At 44.6% G+C, this 21013-nt stretch overlaps 1 protein-coding gene across 8 annotated transcripts in view; it reads right to left on the bottom strand.

Moving 5' to 3' along the window:
- Window positions 1–21013, bottom strand: part of ADCY2 (adenylate cyclase 2) — a 123433-nt gene that overhangs the window by 44065 nt on the left and 58355 nt on the right. For all 8 annotated transcript variants that reach the window (XR_004691663.3, XM_088674930.1, XM_060278171.2 and 5 more), the window contains 9 exons: window positions 20642–20769; window positions 18346–18504; window positions 17519–17651; window positions 15163–15339; window positions 14375–14418; window positions 11406–11486; window positions 6467–6536; window positions 4746–4843; window positions 4553–4637 (listed from right to left, as the gene is read on the bottom strand). Coding sequence is in view for 7 of the 8 variants with exons in the window: in XM_088674930.1 (XP_088531056.1) it covers window positions 4553–4637; window positions 4746–4843; window positions 6467–6536; window positions 11406–11486; window positions 14375–14418; window positions 15163–15339; window positions 17519–17651; window positions 18346–18504; window positions 20642–20769 (975 nt within the window). In the remaining variant the exon portion in view is untranslated. The remainder of the gene's footprint in view (window positions 1–4552; window positions 4638–4745; window positions 4844–6466; window positions 6537–11405; window positions 11487–14374; window positions 14419–15162; window positions 15340–17518; window positions 17652–18345; window positions 18505–20641; window positions 20770–21013) is intronic.

Raw genomic sequence — 21013 nt, 5'->3', positions numbered from 1 at the left:
AAAAACCCATTAACAATACTAAACATTAATAGCAGAACGATAAACGCAGTATTAAAAACCATTCGGCTCACAGAGCCCTAAAGCCAAGCAGCATGAAAAGTTATTTCATTTGCCTTGTAAGGACTACAATAAATCTAACCAGGCAGACCTCACTGAGAAGAGTATGGCATCATAAAAAAATTAAACCCTAAAAGCTTTATGTGCTACAAAAGGGCCCACCACCACCATCTCAGTCTTGAGCACTTTTATTTCAGATACATGTGAACGGATTCTATCAAAACATTTAAAGCTGAAGTTACCACAACTGCTTTCCACTTTCACATAAGTAAAACTCAGCTAAAATTACAGTAAAAATACTGCTAAAATAAACTACAATTATTGTGACATGATCAGTCCAGAAGGAGCATCAGCCATTTATCCATATCCTACTTCATTTTATTCTGTTTCTGCTTAGATTACTTGCCATGAACACACATTGCAAAATTCCCATGGGGTACATTTCTCTCCATCCCTTTAATTTTTATTTTAAAAGCAAAGAACTAAAGGCAACTGAACATGTGACAGAGGGCCTACCCACCCTTCGTTTGTCGCAGGGCACATGAGTAGTGCCACAAGTTTTGTCCGGGTCCTTCTGCCACACCTTACACGGAACTATTTCAAGGATACAGCCCTGAAAATGTTTGATATCCCACCCAACAATGAAAAGCGTATGAAATAAATCTCTGCCTTCAGTAGCATGGCTGCTTTGACAACATACCCTAAATATCTACATACCAATTTTATTACACTAACATCACTTACCTAACCATTTTCATGGAACCTTTTATCAGCATTGATAAAAGCTACTTTTAACCAAAAAGGTTTATGTTTGAAGACAGCTGCACCATTCAAGAAAGGCACTGCATTAAGAAGGGGGGGGGGTGATCTTTGTGCCTTTCACTAGAATGAACACTTAATTTTTTTCCAGGTTCCTCCCATTCTTTTATTTGGCATTACTTGGAGTAGGAACAGCTCTGACCTGAAAACTATCTGTGCATTTCAAGCTCAAGAGATGTTTGGCATCCATCTCCTAAATAACAATCAGGGACACATCAGGTCACATACCCTTTTTGTTTTTTCTCTCCTATACATCAAAGAACATGAGTTTGACCAAACTGCGGGAGGCAGTGGAAGACAGGAGTGCCTGGCGTGCTATGGTCCATGGGGTCACGAAGAGTCGGACACGACTAAACGACTAAACAACAACATACATCAAAAACCAAGTCACTTTGGAAAAACTGTCCAGCTAGTAAGACAGTTTTGTTTAACAGAAAACACAATGGGCGACAAAGAAATTGCTTGCAGTCTTGACAACACTGAATGATGTGAACTCTAGAAATCACCACAGGTTGGTAAGTAAAAGTAAATTAACTCCAGGGAAGAAAGTCCTCAGCGATCTGTTTCCTTACCCAAGCAACGAAGAAGGATATTATTTGCTGAAGGAACTTTTCTTTATAAGAAAAGGTGGTCTTCAATAATGTCAAGATATTATGGCCTCATTACTGGAATTGAGGTTCTAAGAAAAGCAACATGCTCTCAGCACCTACCAAAAGCTATTCAGCAAAACAGATAAATAGTATTACTGAAAGAAGAAGAAGAAGAAGAAGAAGAAGAAGAAGAAGAAGAAGAAGAAGAAGAAGAAGAAGAAGAAGAAGAAGAAGAAGAATGGATTTGATATCCCGCTTTATCACTACCCTAAGGAGTCTCAAAGCGGCTAACAATCTTTTTTCCCTTCCTCCCCCAAAACAGACACTCTGTGAGGTGAGGTGAGTGGGGCTGAGAGACTTCAGAGAAGTGTGACTAGCCCAAGGTCACCCAGCAGCTGCATGTGGAGGAGCGGAGACACAAACCCGGTTCCCCAGATTACAAGTCTACCGCTCTTAACCACTACACCACACTGGCAAAAGACAGGCAGCTGCAAAGGAGACTGGAATTAATATTTAAAAAATGCCAGGTCTCCCTTAAAATATCTCCTTTTTGTAATAATATGATGGTGACTGTACAGGAAGGAAATGTGTATGTTCCATAGAGGGAGGAACACAAAGCACCTTTGCAGTAATGTAATTACCTCTTCAGAGAAAGAAAACAATCAAATGCCATCCTTTTGTCTTAAGGCACTTTTTGTCTAGCACCGTTTGAGGGCAGCCTCCACTGCAGCACCTCCATCACGGCTTCATTTGATCTGATTTTGTCTTTTCTCATTTGCTCCTGGGTGCTCTTTACCTACTTGTGGTGCAAGTGCACTCCACAAGGGCCAAATCCATACATTCACGCTCCAAACAGATGCACAAAAGTGCAAGGAAAATGCTTGAGAACAGGCTAGGATATAATGCCACTAACAACGAGGGATGTTGTCCTAGTTGCCCAAAGCCCCAAAGTCTCAAATCCCCACTAAACCCCCAGTCAAGTTCTTCTTCCTGGCTGAGATGCAGGCTTCTTCAGCTGCTCTCTTCTTCTGAAACATTTGGGGAAAACAGGAGACAAAGTATGTGACTGCAATGTAGTCAGCACCCAGTAATACCTATATCTAGTCAGTGTTAACAGGATTCCCTGCAACTGCAGGACAATCTCATTTCCCTCTTGCTGGGATAAGTAACAAAGAACATCATTCAGAGCCTGGATCTCCTTAAAGTAGTTTCTTCATTTTGATTCATTGTTCTGCGAACGTTGACCCAAAGTTTTGATAAGCAGAGTTGCCAATAGTGACGGTTGTGCTGCAATGAACTCCTGGGGTCAGGATCTGGTAGAATGAGTTCTGTGTTCCCATGGAGACTTTAGACCAGGGGTCAGCAACCTTTTTCAGCCGTTGGCCGGTCAACAGTCCCTCAGACCATGTGGTGGGCCGGACTATATTTTTGGGGGGGAAATGAACGAATTTCTATGCCCCACAAATAAACCAGAGGTGCATTTTAAATAAAAGGACATATTCTACTCATGTAAAAACATGCTGATTCCTGGACCGTCCGCAGGCCGGATTTAGAAGGTGATTGGGCCGCATCCGGCCCATGGGCCTTAGGTTGCCTACCCCTGCCCTTTAGACTTCTTTTTCTCAGTGCATAACTATATGTGGCCTTAACTGTGTAGTTCTGGCCTTGAGTACAATTTCTACACACGCTTAGGGCCCAGCCATGTTTTCCCTTAAGTCCAGACCTCTTTGTGCCATTTTCAATTTGGTCCAGGGCTGGGTGTTCCCACTTGTGATTTTTGTCTTGGATTTTACTTGGGAAAGACCCCGAAACCCAATGTTTTCCATTTCATTCTTCCTATAACCAATAGTCTGCTTTTCGTGTTGTCTTCACCTTCAGCTCCCCCCACCCATGGCAGAGAGTCAGAGAATCAGAAAACCAGAGAATCAAACCATCATTTGACATATACACAAGGAGCTGTGACCCTTCCAATACCTATTAATTAATACTTAGAAAATAAATCTGTGATTGGAATAATCACAACAAATCAAAGCAAACGAGTAGGAACACACACATTTTGCACATGTATCATTTGACCACAGTTTTCATTAGCCCTAAACAGGGAAGAGTAATAAAAAATTAAGCACTCAGAGAAAACTGGAAGTGTACTGCAACCAGAGAAATTATCCTGCAGGTGATAGGTGGGGAAAGAAGGAAAGGAGGCAAAAGCAGATTGCCCCAAACACAGCTCCCAGGAAAGCATGCTTATTCCCCTTCAATATCTATTTTAGGATTGGTTCAGAAGAGGGACAAATATTTCTTCCAGTTTTCTGTAGACTAATGTTTGTCCTGATTCAGCAGGAAACAGCGGGTTTTCCTAGGAAAGGCAGTGGGACAAGAAAAAACCCTATTGGACTCATGATAATAGATAGATACAAAGGGCTAGAAATCACAGGACAAACAGCTGTGTGGATGGGCCCTTGCTGTAGGGAGTGAGGACTCAAGCTGTATTAGGGGCCTCCTCCTTGCAACTTGCACTGCAAACAAGTCCCCTTACCCCTCCATGCTATAATCTCAAACTGGAATGGAGGCCCCGCACTGTCCCTTTGGGGGGGGGGGTGTGGAAACCTGCACTCCAGAGCAGAACTATGCAGTTTGATCCTGAAACAGCACCCCCTCCATCCCACACAGTAAACTGTTCAATTTCAAGAGCCATTTGTGACCTGAGATGTGCTTTGCTCCTCTGTTATCTTGGTTTAAATTCTTGATTAGTTACACATATTTGTGTATTCATGCTTGTCAGCAAAAGTCATTGGCTAAGACAGGTATGACAAGCTACAATGCAAGTCTCTCAGTTTTTCATCTCCAGTAAAGGTCAGTACATAGCAATACCTATATGAAAAACTTCTGAAATTCACACCATTGAGAAAAGTGTTAAGCAAATTAACTCCAAGAAAGGAAGTTCTCAAAAGGTTTATTTCTCATTTATTTCTCACCCAGACAACTAACAGGAAGGGAAAGTAACCTTGACTCTATTGCATGGGTGTTAAGGCCCCTTTGTTTATGCAGAACGAATTGTGTTGCTACAGCATTCTCTTAATACCTACCAAAAGCTGTCCAGCAAAACAGATAAAAAGAATGAAGGAGAGCACAAGGAAGGCAGCTCCAAAGGAAATCCCAAGGGCAGACTTTCTACAAGACAGGAAGAAAGGCCTGTTAGAGAAACCAAAGTACAGTACAAATAAAAGACACAGAAGGAATTCTGGTTGATGGATTGTTCAAGCATGAGTTCTCACTTACTTGGGTAGTACTAGGATCTGCACAAGAAAAATGCAGAAGAATATAAGACAAGCACAGGTCACATAGTACTTGAACGCAGGAAGCGTTGTTGCTCTATACTAAAACAAAATTAGAAAGTAATTACAAAAAACCCTAACATTATTTTAAAACAGCTAAAATTAACTCAGTTACTAGAACACAGGCTTATGCTTCCTTAGCTGACCATTAACTCAAAGGCTTTAAAGAAAAGAACTGGAAAAAAATAACAGAGAGCAGGTTTATCAGCTGCTCTTAGCTATAGTAGCTAAACAGAACTCCCATGTACTGTGGCGATGCACCTCTGCCCGCTAGTGGCAGAGGGACCAATTATAGGAAATGGGTCTTGCTTTCATGCCCAGCTGACAGGCTTCCTGGAAGCATCTCTTTGGTCAGGGGGCACCAAACTAGATGGACTCTTGGACTGATCCATCAGATTTTATATTGTTATATTGTGCCTCTTCAATGGTTTTCCAGAAAGAAAATAGCAAGAGCAGGCACTGCCACTAACAGTTGTGCCTCTCTTGACCATTTGTTTAAAAAAGGTTTTACATAAACAAGGGGCTCAAAACTGTGCCTATTTGGGGTATGTTACTATAATTATTAGGGACCCAGGTGGCGCTGTGGTTAAACCACTGAGCCTAGGGCTTGCTGATCAGAAGGTCAGCGGTTCGAATCCCTGTGACGGGGTGAGCTCCCGTTGCTTTGTCCCAGTTCCTGCCAACCTAGCAGTTCGAAAGCACGTCAAAATGCAAGTAGATAAATAGGAAAAGCTACAGCGGGAAGGTAAACAGCGTTTCCATGTGCTGCTCTGGTTTGCCAGAAGCGCCTTTGTCATGCTGGCCACATGACCTGGAAGCTATACGCCGGCTCCCTCGGCCAATAATGCGAGATGAGCACGCAACCCCAGAGTCGGTCACGACTGGACCTAATGGTCAGGGGTCCCTTTACCTTTTACCTTTACTATAATTATAGGAAACAAACCACCAAGAAGTTCTCTTGCACAAGTCCTATCGAACTGCACCTGATACTCCCTTATGCTGCATTTTACTGGGGAGCTTCCCAGTTGATTGTGGCAAGGCCTACTGGGATAAAATGTTCATCATGGAATGTTCCCCTTTCTCCCTGCAATGGAAAATGAGCAAAACCAACTTGACCCAGAAATCCTCGAACAGCCCACTTCTAGCCTGAGAATAAGCTGACATAATTGAACCAGAAATATTGAAGACAGAGAGCAAAAAGAGAAAGGAAGGACGACTCTCTCATTTGGACCAAATGCTCTGATTTGTTAGGCCTGGTGGACAAGCATACCTATATAAAACACAGCGGTGGAAGAACTCAAAACCAACAATGTTCAAGCTCTCTGGTCAGTCAGAGGCCACTTCTATGAAATTTACAGTGCTTTGTAGGAAGGGCCAACAGGCTGCAATCTGGAGAACAGGCACATCCTTTACATTTCCAGATAAAATAGGAGATAGCCTCTGGTCTTTCCAAGAAGGAATCCAATTTTGCTTCATGTCAGGAAGGAGATTATGGTAAATAGAAGAACTGGCGAGAAAAACCACCGCTACCTCAACTTAGACACCAACAGGGCCACACATTTTTCAGGTGAGAGGACCCCCATGTAAATAGAACCAACTAGTGCCATGACTTGCTTTTACAAAATGAACACAGAACCCTCACATTGTATGCTAAGGGTTACTTACTTCTTTTTCCAGTGCTTTGTTATAGAAGAGCAATGATATCCTTTGAATATCCTCAGACTTAAGCCACTGCCTAGAAGAGGAAGAAAGAACATACAGAATATTATACATAAAGCTGGATAATTATTTGCTTCTTATATTTTTCTGAAAAGTTTAAGTAAGAGGCACAACTTTGTACAATGGGAGGAAATCTAATCTAAACCATATAGCTCTGTGAGGGAATACAACCAATTTCAATTTTCAAAATAGGGAGATAATAGTGTCACTTTGCATTTCTTAGTGCAGAAAGTATTGATCTGATGTGTAGAGCTCTTTCCTATTCTGATTAATTCAAGGGGGTTCTGGAAGCTACTGGAAGCTTCTCTGTATGAAAGAAGCTTCATGATTGTTTGGGTTATACCTTCTGGGAAGCTGCTTTGACCTGGTTCTCTTATCTCTTCCAATTAAGGTCATGCTGACTATAACTATAGACCAGAAGGAGCCTGGGTTTTACTTTCTATCGCTCTTCCTTTTGGTGTGGTATTCTGTACATAGTATGCTTAGTGTTAAGGTTTTGTCTTGTTCTAGGTTTATAAGTTTTTGTAAGTGCTGCAGCTGGATTTTTATGGATTGTACCAATCTGCAGCCAAAGATGGAGAAGCTCTATACAGTCAGCAAAAACAAGACCTGGAGCTGACTGTAACTCAGATCATCAGCTTCTTATAGCAAAATTCCAGCTTAAACTGAAGAAAGTAGGAAAAACCACTGGGCCAGTAAGATACAATCTGAATCAAATCCCTTATGAATACACAGTGGAAGTGAGGAACAGGTTTAAGGATTTAGATTTGGTGGACAGAGTGCCTGAAGAACTATGGATGGAGGCTCGTAACATTATACAGGAGGCAGCAACGAAAACCATCCCAAGGAAAAGGAAATGCAAGAAAGCAAAATGGCTATCCAACGAGGCCTTACAAATAGCGGAGGAGAGGAGGCAAGCAAAATGCAAGGGAGATAGGGAAAGATACAGGAAACTGAATGCAGATTTCCAAAAAACAGCAAGGAGAGACAAGAGGGTCTTCTTAAATGAGCAATGCAAAGAAATAGAGGAAAACAATAGAATGGGGAAAACCAGAGATATGTTCAAGAAAATTGGAGATATGAAAGGAACATTTCGTACAAAGATTACCATAATCAAGGACAAAAGTGGTAAGGACCTAACAGAAGCAGAAGACATCAAGAAGAGGTGGCAAGAATACACAGAGGAATTATACCAGAAAGATATGGAGGTCTCATACACCCCAGGTAGTGTGGTTGCTGACCTTGAGCCAGACATCTTGGAGAGTGAAGTCAAATGGGCCTTAGAAAGCATTGCTAATAACAAGGCCAGTGGAAGTGATGATATTCCAGCTGAACTATTTAAAATTTTAAAAGATGATGCTGTTAAGGTGCTACACCCAATATGCCAGCAAGTTTGGAAAACTCAGCAATGGCCAGAGGATTGGAGAAGATCAGTCTACATCCCAATTCCAAAGAAGGGCAGTGCCAAAGAATGCTCCAACTACCGCACAATTGCGCTCATTTCACATGCTAGCAAGGTTATGCTTAAAATTCTACAAGGCAGGCTTAGGCAGTATGTGGACCGAGAACTCCCAGAAGTGCAAGCTGGATTTCGAAAGGGCAGAGGAACCAGAGACCAAATAGCAAACATGCGCTGGATTATGGAGAAAGCTAGAGAGTTCCAGAAAAACGTCTACTTCTGCTTCATTGACTATGCAAAAGCCTTTGACTGTGTCGACCACAGCAAACTATGGCAAGTTCTTAAAGAAATGGGAGTGCCTGATCACCTCATCTGTCTCCTGAGAAATCTCTATGTGGGACAAGAAGCTACAGTTAGAACTGGATATGGAACAACTGATTGGTTCAAAATTGGGAAAGGAGTACGACAAGGTTGTATATTGTCTCCCTGCTTATTTAACTTATATGCAGAATTCATCATGCGAAAGGCTGGACTAGATGAATCCCAAGCCGGAATTAAGATTGCCGGAAGAAATATCAACAACCTCAGATATGCAGATGACACAACCTTGATGGCAGAAAGCGAGGAGGAATTAAAGAACCTTTTAATGAGGGTGAAAGAGGAGAGCGCAAAATATGGTCTGAAGCTCAACATCAAAAAAACCAAGATCATGGCCACTGGTCCCATCACCTCCTGGCAAATAGAAGGGGAAGAAATGGAGGCAGTGAGAGATTTTACTTTCTTGGGCTCCTTGATCACTGCAGATGGTGACAGCAGTCACGAAATTAAAAGACGCCTGCTTCTTGGGAGAAAAGCAATGACAAACCTAGACAGCATCTTAAAAAGCAGAGACATCACTTTGCCGACAAAGGTCCGTATAGTTAAAGCTATGGTTTTCCCAGTAGTGATGTATGGAAGTGAGAGCTGGACCATAAAGAAGGCTGATCGTCGAAGAATTGATGCTTTTGAATTATGGTGCTGGAGGAGACTCTTGAGAGTCCCATGGACTGCAAGAAGATCAAACCTATCCATTCTTAAGGAAATCAGCCCTGAGTGCTCCCTGGAAGGACAGATCGTGAAGCTGAGGCTCCAATACTTTGGCCACCTCATGAGAAGAGAAGAATCCTTGGAAAAGACCCTGATGTTGGGAAAGATTGAGGGCACTAGGAGAAGGGGACGACAGAGGACAAGATGGTTGGACAGTGTTCTCGAAGCTACCAACATGAGTTTGACCAAACTGCGGGAGGCAGTGCAAGACAGGAGTGCCTGGCGTGCTCTGGTCCATGGGGTCACGAAGAGTCGGACACGACTAAACGACTAAACAACAACAACAACAACCAATCCTGAATGTACTGGATTCGTCACCATTATGCTTATTTGCCTTCAGTAATAATAATTTGCTTTCAGTAATAAACAGTAAATTGCAAGAACTCAGGCCAGGATTTGCCTTCAGTGGCAAGTAAAGCTCTGCTGGATGAAGTACAATTGCCTCTGGTCTATTTTTGGGAATCTCTGCTACGTGTTTAAGTTTTTTCTCTTCCTCCGGCACTGGCATGACAAACAGCCACGGTCCATACTGGTAATGAGAACTTTCGATTTCAAACCTTGTGAGTAAACAACACTATATGATTATGTGTTGGTGCTCTTAGTTGATCTGGTTCCAAAAGAATATTTGAGAGAGCAGCTTCTTGACATTCAACTCGTTTATAGGTCAAACCCGGCACTTGAATTATGTCTCCAAATTATAAACAGCCAGTGAGGATTCTGGAGCTCTGCTACACATGCTCTGGGCAGTCAGTCCATTGCGCCAGAAGATAAGAGGAACAACTGTAGATCAAATTTCACACTTAAATTCAGTTTAAGTAGCTGAGGCTTAAGCATGCAAAACAATGCACATTAAAAAACACCTTCTGCATATGTAACAGCAACCTTAGCAAACAGAATCCAGCATGATTCTGTTGACCAGACCAGACCAGACCAGACCAGTTTTATAAACAGGGGCATAGGAAGATAGGGGTGGTGGGGGCGGGCCGCCCCGAGCAGCGGGCTCCAAGGGGCGCCATCGCGGGCACCCGCCCCGCCCCCAAAAACATGCGCCCTGCCCCTGGAATGCGCCACGGCCCTGGAACGTGTGTCCCGTCTCTCCGGGAGGCGCGCCCCACCCCCGGAAAACACGCCGGTCCTAAGAGACCTACATTGGCTCCCAGTACGTTTCTGAGCACAATTCAAAGTGTTGGTGCTGACCTTTAAAGGCCTATACAGCCTCGGTCCAGTATACCTGAAGGAGCATCTCCTCCCCCATCGTTCTGCCCGGACACTGAGGTCCAGCGCCGAGGGCCTTCTGGCGGTTCCCTCACTGCAAGAACCAAAGCTACAGGGAACCAGGCAGAGGGCCTTCTCGGTAGTGGCGCCCGCCCTGTGGAACGCCCTCCCATTGGAGGTCAAGGAGATAAACAACTACCTGACATTTAGAGAACACCTAGAGGCAGCCCTGTTTAGGGAAGTTTTTAATCGGTGATATTTTAATGTATTTTGGTATTTGTGGAAGCCGCCCAGAGTGGCGGGGTAATAATAATAATAATAATAATAATAATAATAATAATAATAAAGATGATATTCTTTTGTTTATTTTGAAGCCTCATACTAACATTCCTATGTTGATCCAAACAACAGATACCTTTGGTAAAATATCAGAATACTGTACTCTATTAATTGGTCCAAGTTGGAATGATCTTTCTTGCATTTTTGGTAATTTTCTCTCTCTCTTTTTATTTTTTTCCTTTCATCACTTTGTTTTCTATAGCTGAAATTCTTTTAATAAAGTAACAGCAACAACAACAACAACAACAACAACAACCTGCACATTCCCCAACAATGAAGAAGACGACAGAGCCTCATCTCATATGGTGTTCTAAATAGGTCTCTGAGTCATTTAGCATAGTATTTGCTCAGTTCTCATTTGCTTCCAATAAACCAGACACCCCAGGTTACTAAAATACTTATTCCTCATCTACAGGAAATTCAGCAATGGAGTGTTTTCGTCCATTGAACTCCTGGCTTCCAAACACAGTGAATCACTGGACTTACCGGGGGGGGGGGGAGGACAGGGTGAAAGGAGCTCAGTGCGGAGCGGCACAGCCAATGAGGCACTCTTGCCATTATGTTGGCAGAACACAAGACAATTAATCTCAGGCTCACATTGGGCAAGTTACCAGCATTGCAGGGGGTTGGACTAGATTACCCTCATCATCCCTTCCAACTCTACAATTCTATGTTTCTGTGTGCTTGCAGAGTGCCAAGGTCTCGGTGCCTTGCCCCTCCCCACATTGGTTAGCCCCAGCGACATGCTGTTTTCAGAAGGCAGGAGAGCAGCCGTGCCTCACCTACACCTCTGCACAGAGCACTATGGTGGTATCAATATCAGGGCAACCTTGTGTGCAAACATACTTTTGAGCGTTTATTCCATCAATTGCTCGAATCATCCTTTCATTCAGTTCCTCTTCAAACTTCTTCTTCTGAGATTTTGTTCTGTGAAGGACAAAAAGACAAATGGGAATTAGTAGCCTTGGGGAAAATACCCAAATAAGGCATGGCAATGATTAGAGAGAACAAAGAGAACAGAGAACAAAAAGGGAGCCAGCTCTTTGTATTCCTGTTTTCCTGCCATATTTGGACCTGCATTTAACATCAGCCATTCGTTTTGCAATATGTTGCAAACTTGTTGCCGAGATGACTTTAGAACAACATAACCAACAGTTTGACTTCAGGTCATCCCAAAACAGCAGGAAACTAGAATAACTGGGTCTGATAAAGTTGCCCTCAAGTGGACTGGTAAAGTTACACATTTTGTTACCTATGAACTTGACCAGTTACCGTATGTGATTCCGTGGTATCGTGACATCTAGAAGTCTGCAAGAAATGGCTTATTTTATCTCCTCACTCTTCACGATGAAGCCTCTGAATGAATGAACCAAGTTTATCTGCACCACCTGAAATCTCTGACTATATGCCTGCAGGGGCATATTCTTCCTTTCACAAGCCCGAGGTAGCCTAAAAGCCCTAAGAGGAGAGCCTTCCTTTCTGACCCAACTCAGAGGACCCACCAAGCTGAACATAGTTCACAGCTACATGTGGTAGGTAGCTCACTAGGAGAACAACTCTTCTGCTTTTCTGTATTGACTGAAACTACAAAAGAGGGTGGTATGCAAGTCATCTGGCAGGTAAGTCACAAACATTTTTATTTATTTACTAGCTGGCCCTGCCACGCACTGCTGTGGCTCATCCGTGTGATTTCTCCCCACCCTGTGCCGATCCATGATGTATCACGCCCCCTCTTCCCCCCACCCCCTGGCTCATCCCTGTGACTGGCCCCACTGTGTCCTCACCTATCCCGTCCCCTCCTCCCCCCAACCCCCATCCAGGCGACTCAGTACCTCCATTCAGCCTAGTCTGTAAAGGCTTCGGCCTAGTATGTAAATGAGAGCTGAGGTGCTGTTGAGAGGGAAGGTTTTATAGGTGCAGTACCAGTGTAGCCGCCGCTAGAGGACGCTGGTTTGCAACCTGGTTCTTTTCCCAGCATGCATTTTCATCTGAGTGGTGTGTTTTGAAATACGGGGTTTGGGTTTTTTTACCTGGCACAGGTGTGACATCTGTCTTAGCAAACTTTCCTATAGCCTTCGAACATTCGCATGTGATGTTGTGTCAAAATTTCACCTCAATCAGTCAAGCGGTTTTGGTGAAAAGTGGAAACACATCCACGAGCCCAGTTTACATTTATATATATATATATATATATATAGATTGAGCTTTTTGACTGCTCTTCATCCATTCCAGATTTCAAGGTGGTACTTTCAAGACTGGTGTTATGTGGTCTCGGCGGCTGCTCCCAGTCACCAGTCTAGCTGCCGCAGTCTGGATTAATTGTAATTTCCGGGTCACCTTCAAAGGTACTTCCCTTGATCTAGATGCTATACTCCTATTGATGCAGCCCAGAATTGCATTGGCTTTTTTAGCTGCTGCATCACACTGATGACCCATGTCAAGTTTGTGGTCTACCACATTCTGTATTAGTTGTAGTTTCCGGGTCACCTTCAAAGGTAGCCCCACATAGAGCGCATGGCAGTAGTCCAAGTGGGAGATAGCTAGAGCATGCACCACTCTGGCGAGACAGTCCACGGGCAGGTGCAAACATTATTGAAAGTAAGATCATGCATAAATGAGCACAAAACTTCAGGAATGGACAATAAATGATGCCTGGAGAGACCTACAAAAATATTTTAAACATTACCATGTCCAATAAAAAAAATCAGTTAAATAAGATATTAACAATTGGAACACAGAAAGCTGCCCTACAGTGAGTCAGAGCATAAGAGTTTGAGCAATCAACAACTACAGTAAGACTTTGAACCATCATGTATCTCCAAATGCCTGGCTGAGCAAGTGAGTTTTTACCAGGAACTGGAAACCCATTAACATAAGGGCCATCCATGACTCCAGGAGAGAGGAATTCCACAGTTGGGACATCACTGCAGAGAAAGCCTTCTCCTGCGTTGCCACCCAACAGGCCACAAGAAAGGCCTGGGCTGGCTGGCATTGGGAGGGACATGTCCTCAAGCAACTGGATCCCAAGTCAGTTATGGCTTTATATATTGACATCATGGGAAGTAGCACATAGGAAGTCAGAACAGATCCCATGCGGTTGGTTTTATGTGGGTGAACCAGGTAACATCCAACAGAATTCTTGCATTCTGCACTAGCTGAAGTTTCCAGACCACCTTCAAAGGTTGCCCTATGTAGAGCGCATTACAGAAATCTAGCTGTGAGGTTACTAGGGCATGAAGTTCTGTGGCCAGACTATCCCAGCCCAGAAATGGCATTCTTGCAATTACTAAGCAGTCGGCTTAGTAATCAAGTCTCAGGGCTGAATTAGACATGGCAACAGTCATTGTATAGTGAAGTTTCCCCTCAATGGTGGGGCAGATCAGGACCACTGAATAGGAAGGGGGGGGGCTTTGTCCTCACCAAGGTCCCCAAACTAAAATTCCTTCCACGCTTGTTATTCATAATGGAAGGAAAGCTTTTATTGGGAACTCCCCTCCCATTGTGAATAGCCAGTGTTTGCAGGGGGTGGGGGTCCAGTTCTATTCAGGACTGCAGCAGCAACAAAATGCTTAAGTCGCCCTCCAATACTGTAAGTACTTCAACAAATCCAGGCCAATACAAAAGAGCCAATGTACTGTTGCATCAGCTTGCCTGAGTCAAATCGTAGCGGAATTATATTATTTCAGCTATAATCCTAACTGCAGTTCAAAATTACACTAGCTAACAAAAGTAATGCTTATATAGATTAGAATTGCTGGTTAAAGAGAGTAATGCATTTTTCTCATAGAATCAATGTCTGAAAAATCAACACATACCTTTCTCTACAATGCTGGAAATTATACTGACCCATAGGCATGTCCTAAGAGAAATTAAGAGAAAATGTCCACATAGTATTATAAAAAATATTCTTGATTCTCAGTACAGTATATAAGGTTGTATTGTAATGCAAATGTTGTGTCAGAGAACATTTTCTCCAGCTCAAAAAATCCCAGTGACGTATATGATAAAATCCTTATTAATTTTAATGGGCCAGGATTGCATCAGTGCAATTCCTTGTATGTCAACTCATAAGTAAAGTCCCACTGAGCTGAATATGACTTACTCCCTGGTAAATGTGTGTAGCCTGAGTGGTGCAAGCCAAACGACGGCAACACACCCAGCGGAATTAAGCATGAGAGACTAATGATTTCAGGATCCTATTAATACAGGCCAAGCTCTGACAGATCAGAACACAGGCCGATCAGCATCCTCTTTCTCAGTCAGACACTTGCAGGAAGCCCACCTGACAGAGTCCCTAGTTTATTTTCCCAACTGGTCTTCAGAAGTGTCCCATCCTGGAATGAGGAGATTCCAGGGCTTCAGAGTCTTGTAGCACTCTATGGAGGCTGGTGGAGTTTGTCCACTTCCCTTATCTCCCCTTTCCTATGCTGCACAGTGCTAAAGGGCTCTGGTTCAGGGCTGGCTGCCAGTCTCACATCTGAGAACTGAATTGTTGTCTTGGGGGGGGGGGGGAGGAGAGAAATCTGGAGAGGAGGGAAAGGCATAGTTTTCTCTCTCCCCCACTGTACTAGCGCTGATATATAACGATGCAGAAAACTCATACCATGGTGCTGATCTTGCCATTTTCTGTAATCATACTGTCCCGATGGTGTAAGTGAGCAAATGGCTTGGCTGCTCCCCATGACTCCAAGTACCGGGTCATACGAACAGATGCTCTCATTTTAGCTCCATCTAAAGTGTTCCGGGGTCGGAAATGATGCTGCGGACTTCGTTTTTCTTCCTGGTTAGGAAATAAATAAACCCAAGAGGTACAGATAGTATAAAGCTTGCACGATTTCTATTGTTTCCTATTTTGCACAATTTATTCTAGTTTTGCTCGTCATGGGGAGAAGCCACGGAGAGCAATAAAACACAAACTACTGAAAATCTTATTTAGCCTCCTCCTGACTTCTGAGATTATAGCTAGCGTTGTCAACAAATAAATAAGGGCAAGGGACTTGTTCCTGAAAAACAAACCAACCAAGATCCTCAGGAAGACGACAATACTACACAGCTGCATAACATAAAGATCTAGGTAAGCAGATGCTCAGTGTTGCATTTCTTATTGTCTTGACAAATCACAATCCAGAAGTGGTTCACCTGATGGGATGGAGCCACAATGGCAGCTTCTCAGCAGGGATGCCACTGCCACTTGCCGGGAGGGAGTTGAGCCACCTTCACTGTACCTGTCTCCCTGTCTAGGCCGGCCCGCCCGCCCATGAGGCAGCCACCTCAGGAAGTGAAATCCTGTGGGTGGTCCCCCCCCCAGTGAAGGGGCCTTGCTAGCCGCTTTGTCACCCGGGGCGTCAAATGCGGAGGCACCCCCTGGGGGTGGGGTGCTGCTCCGCAGCGTCGTGACATCATGACACATTCGTCATGATGTCATGACGCGCGGGCGTGACGCCCCTCGCTGGCCCGCCCCTTGCCTCCACTGCAGCTCCAAGGGAGAAGAAAAGTGTGTGCTGGCTGAGAGGGAGCAAGCTGGTCCCAGCATTTGTCCGGCAACAACCTCGCTAGGCGCAGGGCTCCCTCAGCCAACGTGCACTCTCTTTTCCTGCTGCGGCGCACTCTCCCTGGGCGGAGTCGAGGGGCGGGACAGCAAGGGGCGTCACAAGTGTTGCCTCGCTGGCCCGCCGCTCAACTCCACCCAGGGAGAGTGCGTGCTGCAGCAGGAAGGGAGAGCGTGCGCTGGCCGAGTGAGCCCTGCCGCGCCTAGAGATGTTTTTGCCGGGCAACGGGGCTCGGCCCTCTCGGCTGGCGCACGCTTTTCTTCTGCCTTGGAGCTGCGGCGGAGGCAAGGGGTGGGCCGGCGAGGGGCGTCACGCCACCCACAAGCGTGAAGCTGCCTCGCTGGCCCGTCCCTCGACTCTGCCCAGGGAGAACGCAGGCCGCAACAGGAGAGCACGCACCGGTTGAGGGAGCAAGCCAAGCCCGGCCCGCCACCCGGCAAAAACCTTGCTCAGCGCGCGCCGGCTGGCTTGTGCTTGCTCTCTCGCTCTGCCGCTGCCGGCTCTCACATTCCCCTTTTTTTCTGGCTGGGGTGGGCCCTGGGCGGAGCCGCATGCGGAGGTGAGGGGCATGCCAGCGAGGTGTCACGCTTGAGGCTGGTGTGACACCCCTCCTCGCTGGCCCGTCCCTCGTCTCTGCACGCGGCTCCACCCAGGGCCCACCCTAGTGCTGAAAAAAACAAATGAAAAAAAGGAAAGTGTGAGCCGGCTGTGGCAGAGCAAGAGACAGAGAGAGAAAGCACAAGCCAGCCGCTGCCGCCCGCCGAGCAAGGTTTTGGGATCGGCTGAGTCGCCGACCGCGGGGTCGGGGTCCTGGCGAGTGTCGCCCCCTCCAGGGCGGTACCCGGGGCGGCCTGCCCCCGTCCCCGTAGTGATGCCCCTGCCCCCATGCAAGTCCCCTATCCCCCTGCAGTGATGGATTCCAGCAAGATCGCATCTCATCAGAAGCCGCTGCAGCAACACAACCCTGGTAAGTGAGGATTTGGGGGGGGGGGTTCACCTCAGATGGGCCACCCCTCCTCCCAGTCACCTCGACCCTCCCTCTTCTGGGAAGCAGGCATGACATACCTACCAAGAGGTGGCCGCTGTGGCAAGCCAGGTCTGGAGATGGCCCAGATCACACAGCTGTAAAGGCAAGCGGCAGTAAACGCCCACCTGGTGCACTCTTTCCCCCCCCCCCCAATCTCATGGCTGTGCCAGAAGAGGAAAGCAAAGGCTTCCACTTTTAGATCAGCCACAGAATAGCGCCAAACCCTAAACTGTGGTTGTACTTAACTATGATTGCCTAAACTCATATTCATGTCCAAACCAGCCCAATGTAGCCCTAGAAGCCACAGAAGCAAAATCATGGCTCTTGTCTGCTTATAGCAGTTTCAAATACAATGTAGAGAAAACAAATGAAACATTACTAACCTTGGGGTTGATAATAAAGTAGGTTTTCACATTATGCTCCTTGAGATATGGGTCCCTTGCATCTCCATCCCCTTCCTCCACTTGGTAAGCTCCATTCAAGTGTGCCAAAGTGACTGAAGTAATGTGAACACGGCTGAAATTATGGTTTATTTTAAAAATGACCATTATACAACATTAAGAATGTAACACTGCTTTTTTTCTTTTCTTTTACTATTGGGAAATATTACCAACAGCTATACACAATGGAATACTTGTGAACTAAACAACTAAACAACACATTGTAAATGAATATATATATTTGCAGGCAACAAATCTGGAGATTGCTGTGCACAAAAACAAATGCAAATTCTGCCCTCGTTCACACTGACGTAGTCAGCCTAAACCTGTCTATATCGTTTCAGACTTTAGCAGGAGCTCACGTGATTCCTGCATGCAAAAATAGAGAAATACACCTGGACACAGAATACTAGAATGCCCAAGGACTACATTAGGACCTCCTCCACCATCCGTCTTCTCAACTTTTTATGTCGTGTGGATTCAGTCACTTGAACCTGTAGAACACACCTGCAGGTCTACTGCTTTCAATTGCAGAGTTAAACACATGACTTAAAAGGACTTAACTTTGGTGGGATCACATCCAATATTTATAAAAGGTAATCAGGCCTATTTAAATATAGAACATTCCAGTGGGCGAGGCAAGGCCATCACCTTGGCTGAGGACTACAGGGCCCTATTAACTGCACGGTAGGCATTTTGGGTGACTTTGTAGGCACCAATTTATTTGGGGAAATGTATCCACACCCATCTTAAATAGAGACTAGACTTACCCAGGAACTCCTCCAGCTTCCATGTGATTGGCTAGTGTAACATCATGTGACCATACATCATACTGCCATTTCTGCAGTCCAATCACGCCACAAAGGACATTCCCAGAATGCACTCCTACTCGCATATTAATATCAACTCCAGTTGCATCTCTGACCTTCCTATTGATGAGAAATTATTATCAATCACAGCTGTTATTTTATGGACTTTGAAAAAAGCACACGATAATACCATTACCACACAATGACTCTTTCATGTGCTACTGTGAATGTCATAATTAAAAAGTGGTATAGAAATATTTTTACTTTTATAATTAAGATATTTGCTGGTTAAAGAACAGCCATGTTAATATCAATATAAAAGTAAACAAGCTTTAAAAATGGTCACAAATTCAATTCAAGCCCACAAGTATTATTTACAAAAAAAACTGATTCTAAATAAAATTGGAACGCTTTTTGAGACGAACTGGCAGTTGTCATACCTAGCCTGATCTGGAATCAGATGCTGAGTCCTTGGGAGGACAAACCAGACACACTACAGGTCAAGGACTTTGAAGAGCAGTCAAGGCCAGCTGAATACAGTGTTGAAGATCCTCTTTGAGGGGCCCTTTGCATTAATACCTGACAAAGAACCCCTGGAATGGTCAGAGAAGCAGGTGGAGCCATCCTCCAGCCTTTGAGTGCTGACGCCCAAGTCTTTGGGACCAGGCCAAGAGTGACAACACAGTAGAGCTGTGGACCCAGAGTCATTGGTCTACTCATGAAAAGGGGTTTTTCTTGTCAGTAAGCATTCCCTGATTCTCCTTCACTGCTGGTAGCTGTGGTTAGGATGTGATTTAGGAGCCTACAGTATATGAGGTTTCTTGTTCCTGCTTCAAGTCATCATCCTATTCCCCTTGCTACCGTATTGTCTATGGTCTTCTCCATCAAAATTTAGATTCTAAGCTTATTGGATCAGGGCCCTGTTTTGAGTTACTCTGTAAACTAGGCCTAGACGACATGGTGCCCTCCAGATACTCAACCCTCAGCCAATGGTCAAGGATGGTGGGAATTTTAGTTCTCAACATCTAGAGGCCACCACCTTGGCTACTTCTGCCATAAAGCACTATTTACATTGATGATGCTGTGTAGGCAAATTTGTGACTGCTCAAAATTATTGTACACACTCCAACATTGGGCCCTGTAAGTTGCACATCAGCCAGTCTCTGCTCCAAGATGGGGGCAGTTAGCCCACTTTTAGAGTATCTTCGGAAAGATGATGCTGTCGTTAAAAAGGTCTAAACAGATCTAGATCTCCCAACAATGTCAGATAATCTAGATTGTTGTTGTTGTTGTTATTTAGTCATTTAGTCGTGTCCGACTCTTCGTGACCCCATGGACCATAGCACACCAGGCACTCCTGTCTTCCACTGCCTCCCGCAGTTTGGTCAAACTCATGTTTGTAGCTTCGAGAACACTGTCCAACAATCTAGATTAGTGATGGCCAAACTTGGCCCTCCAGCTGTTTTGGGACTACAATTCCCATCATTCCTAGCTAACAGGACCAGTGATCAGGGATGATAGAAATTGTAGTCCCGAAAAATTGGAGGGTCAAGTTTGGCCATCACTGATCTAGATCCACAATGGGCAGGGAGTGAAAACGAAAAAATGGGCCTATCGGTTTCTCACTTTTCCAATCAAAAGTTTAGTTCTCCACATTTCCACATCAGTTTGCTTTTTTAAAAAAAGTCCTCATGCAAACACCCCAGCATTTTAGTGTTAATTTCTCCTAACATACACATTTGCAAAGCATTTCCCTCTAAAATAATGCTTTTTGTATGTTATTTTCACCAGTATGGACATTTTATAGATGCTTTATCTATATGCATTATTGCACACATTACTTAGCTGAAGAACTGGGTTGCAAAATTCGGAGAAGAACAAATTTCCAAGGATGGCTGTGCTTCATTTTTTGCAGTTTGGGAAAGCATGACTTTGGTAGGCTAGTCTTTAAATGCAAACTGAACAGAATTCTTTGCCATCTCTAGTGAGCACTACATCATGAGGGAAAGATTGCCTTTCACCTCTTCTTACTACGCTGCAATGCTGTTTCATGTGGTATACCCCCAAATCCATGCCATCCCTCATTGTTGTAGCTATGGAGAGAAACAACATCATCTCATTTGATATGGAGCTGAAAATGTTAAACATACTGAAGCACAAACCAGAGCAAAAGCTTCAGATTTAAGGCAACCGTGTGAGGCTTACTGGGGAGGTCCAAGGTAAGGACAAGGACAAGTTAGAAAACGCCTCTACCTACTTTATGGCTTCACACATGTCCAGTCCCATTTTCACACAGTTCTTGGCATGGTTTTGGAGAGATATAGGGAGGCCGGACACACAGTAGTAGCAATCTCCCAAAATTTTAATTCTCATGCATTCATTTTCCTGAGAGGGGGAAAGAAGGTTCAGTTAGGAGATGGCCAGCACAGCAACTACTCTCTTCCAAACTTAAAAATGGAAAGGGCAATGCTGGTGGTCAACAAAAGAAGTTTCAAGTCTCAAGGCAAATTTTTAAAAATGTAGTATAAACACTAACAATTGGGAAACACTGGCCTGCGAGCGCTCCAGTTGGAGAACAGCCTTTACCAAAGGTGTCATGGGCTTTGAAGAAACTCGATCTCAGGATGCA

This window comes from Zootoca vivipara, chromosome 8, assembly GCF_965207765.1.
Source record: "Zootoca vivipara chromosome 8, rZooViv2.hap1.1, whole genome shotgun sequence".
NCBI classification, from domain to species: domain Eukaryota; kingdom Metazoa; phylum Chordata; class Lepidosauria; order Squamata; family Lacertidae; genus Zootoca; species Zootoca vivipara.
Note: the sequence above shows the minus strand (reverse complement) of the source record. Positions and strands in the feature narration are given on the sequence as shown.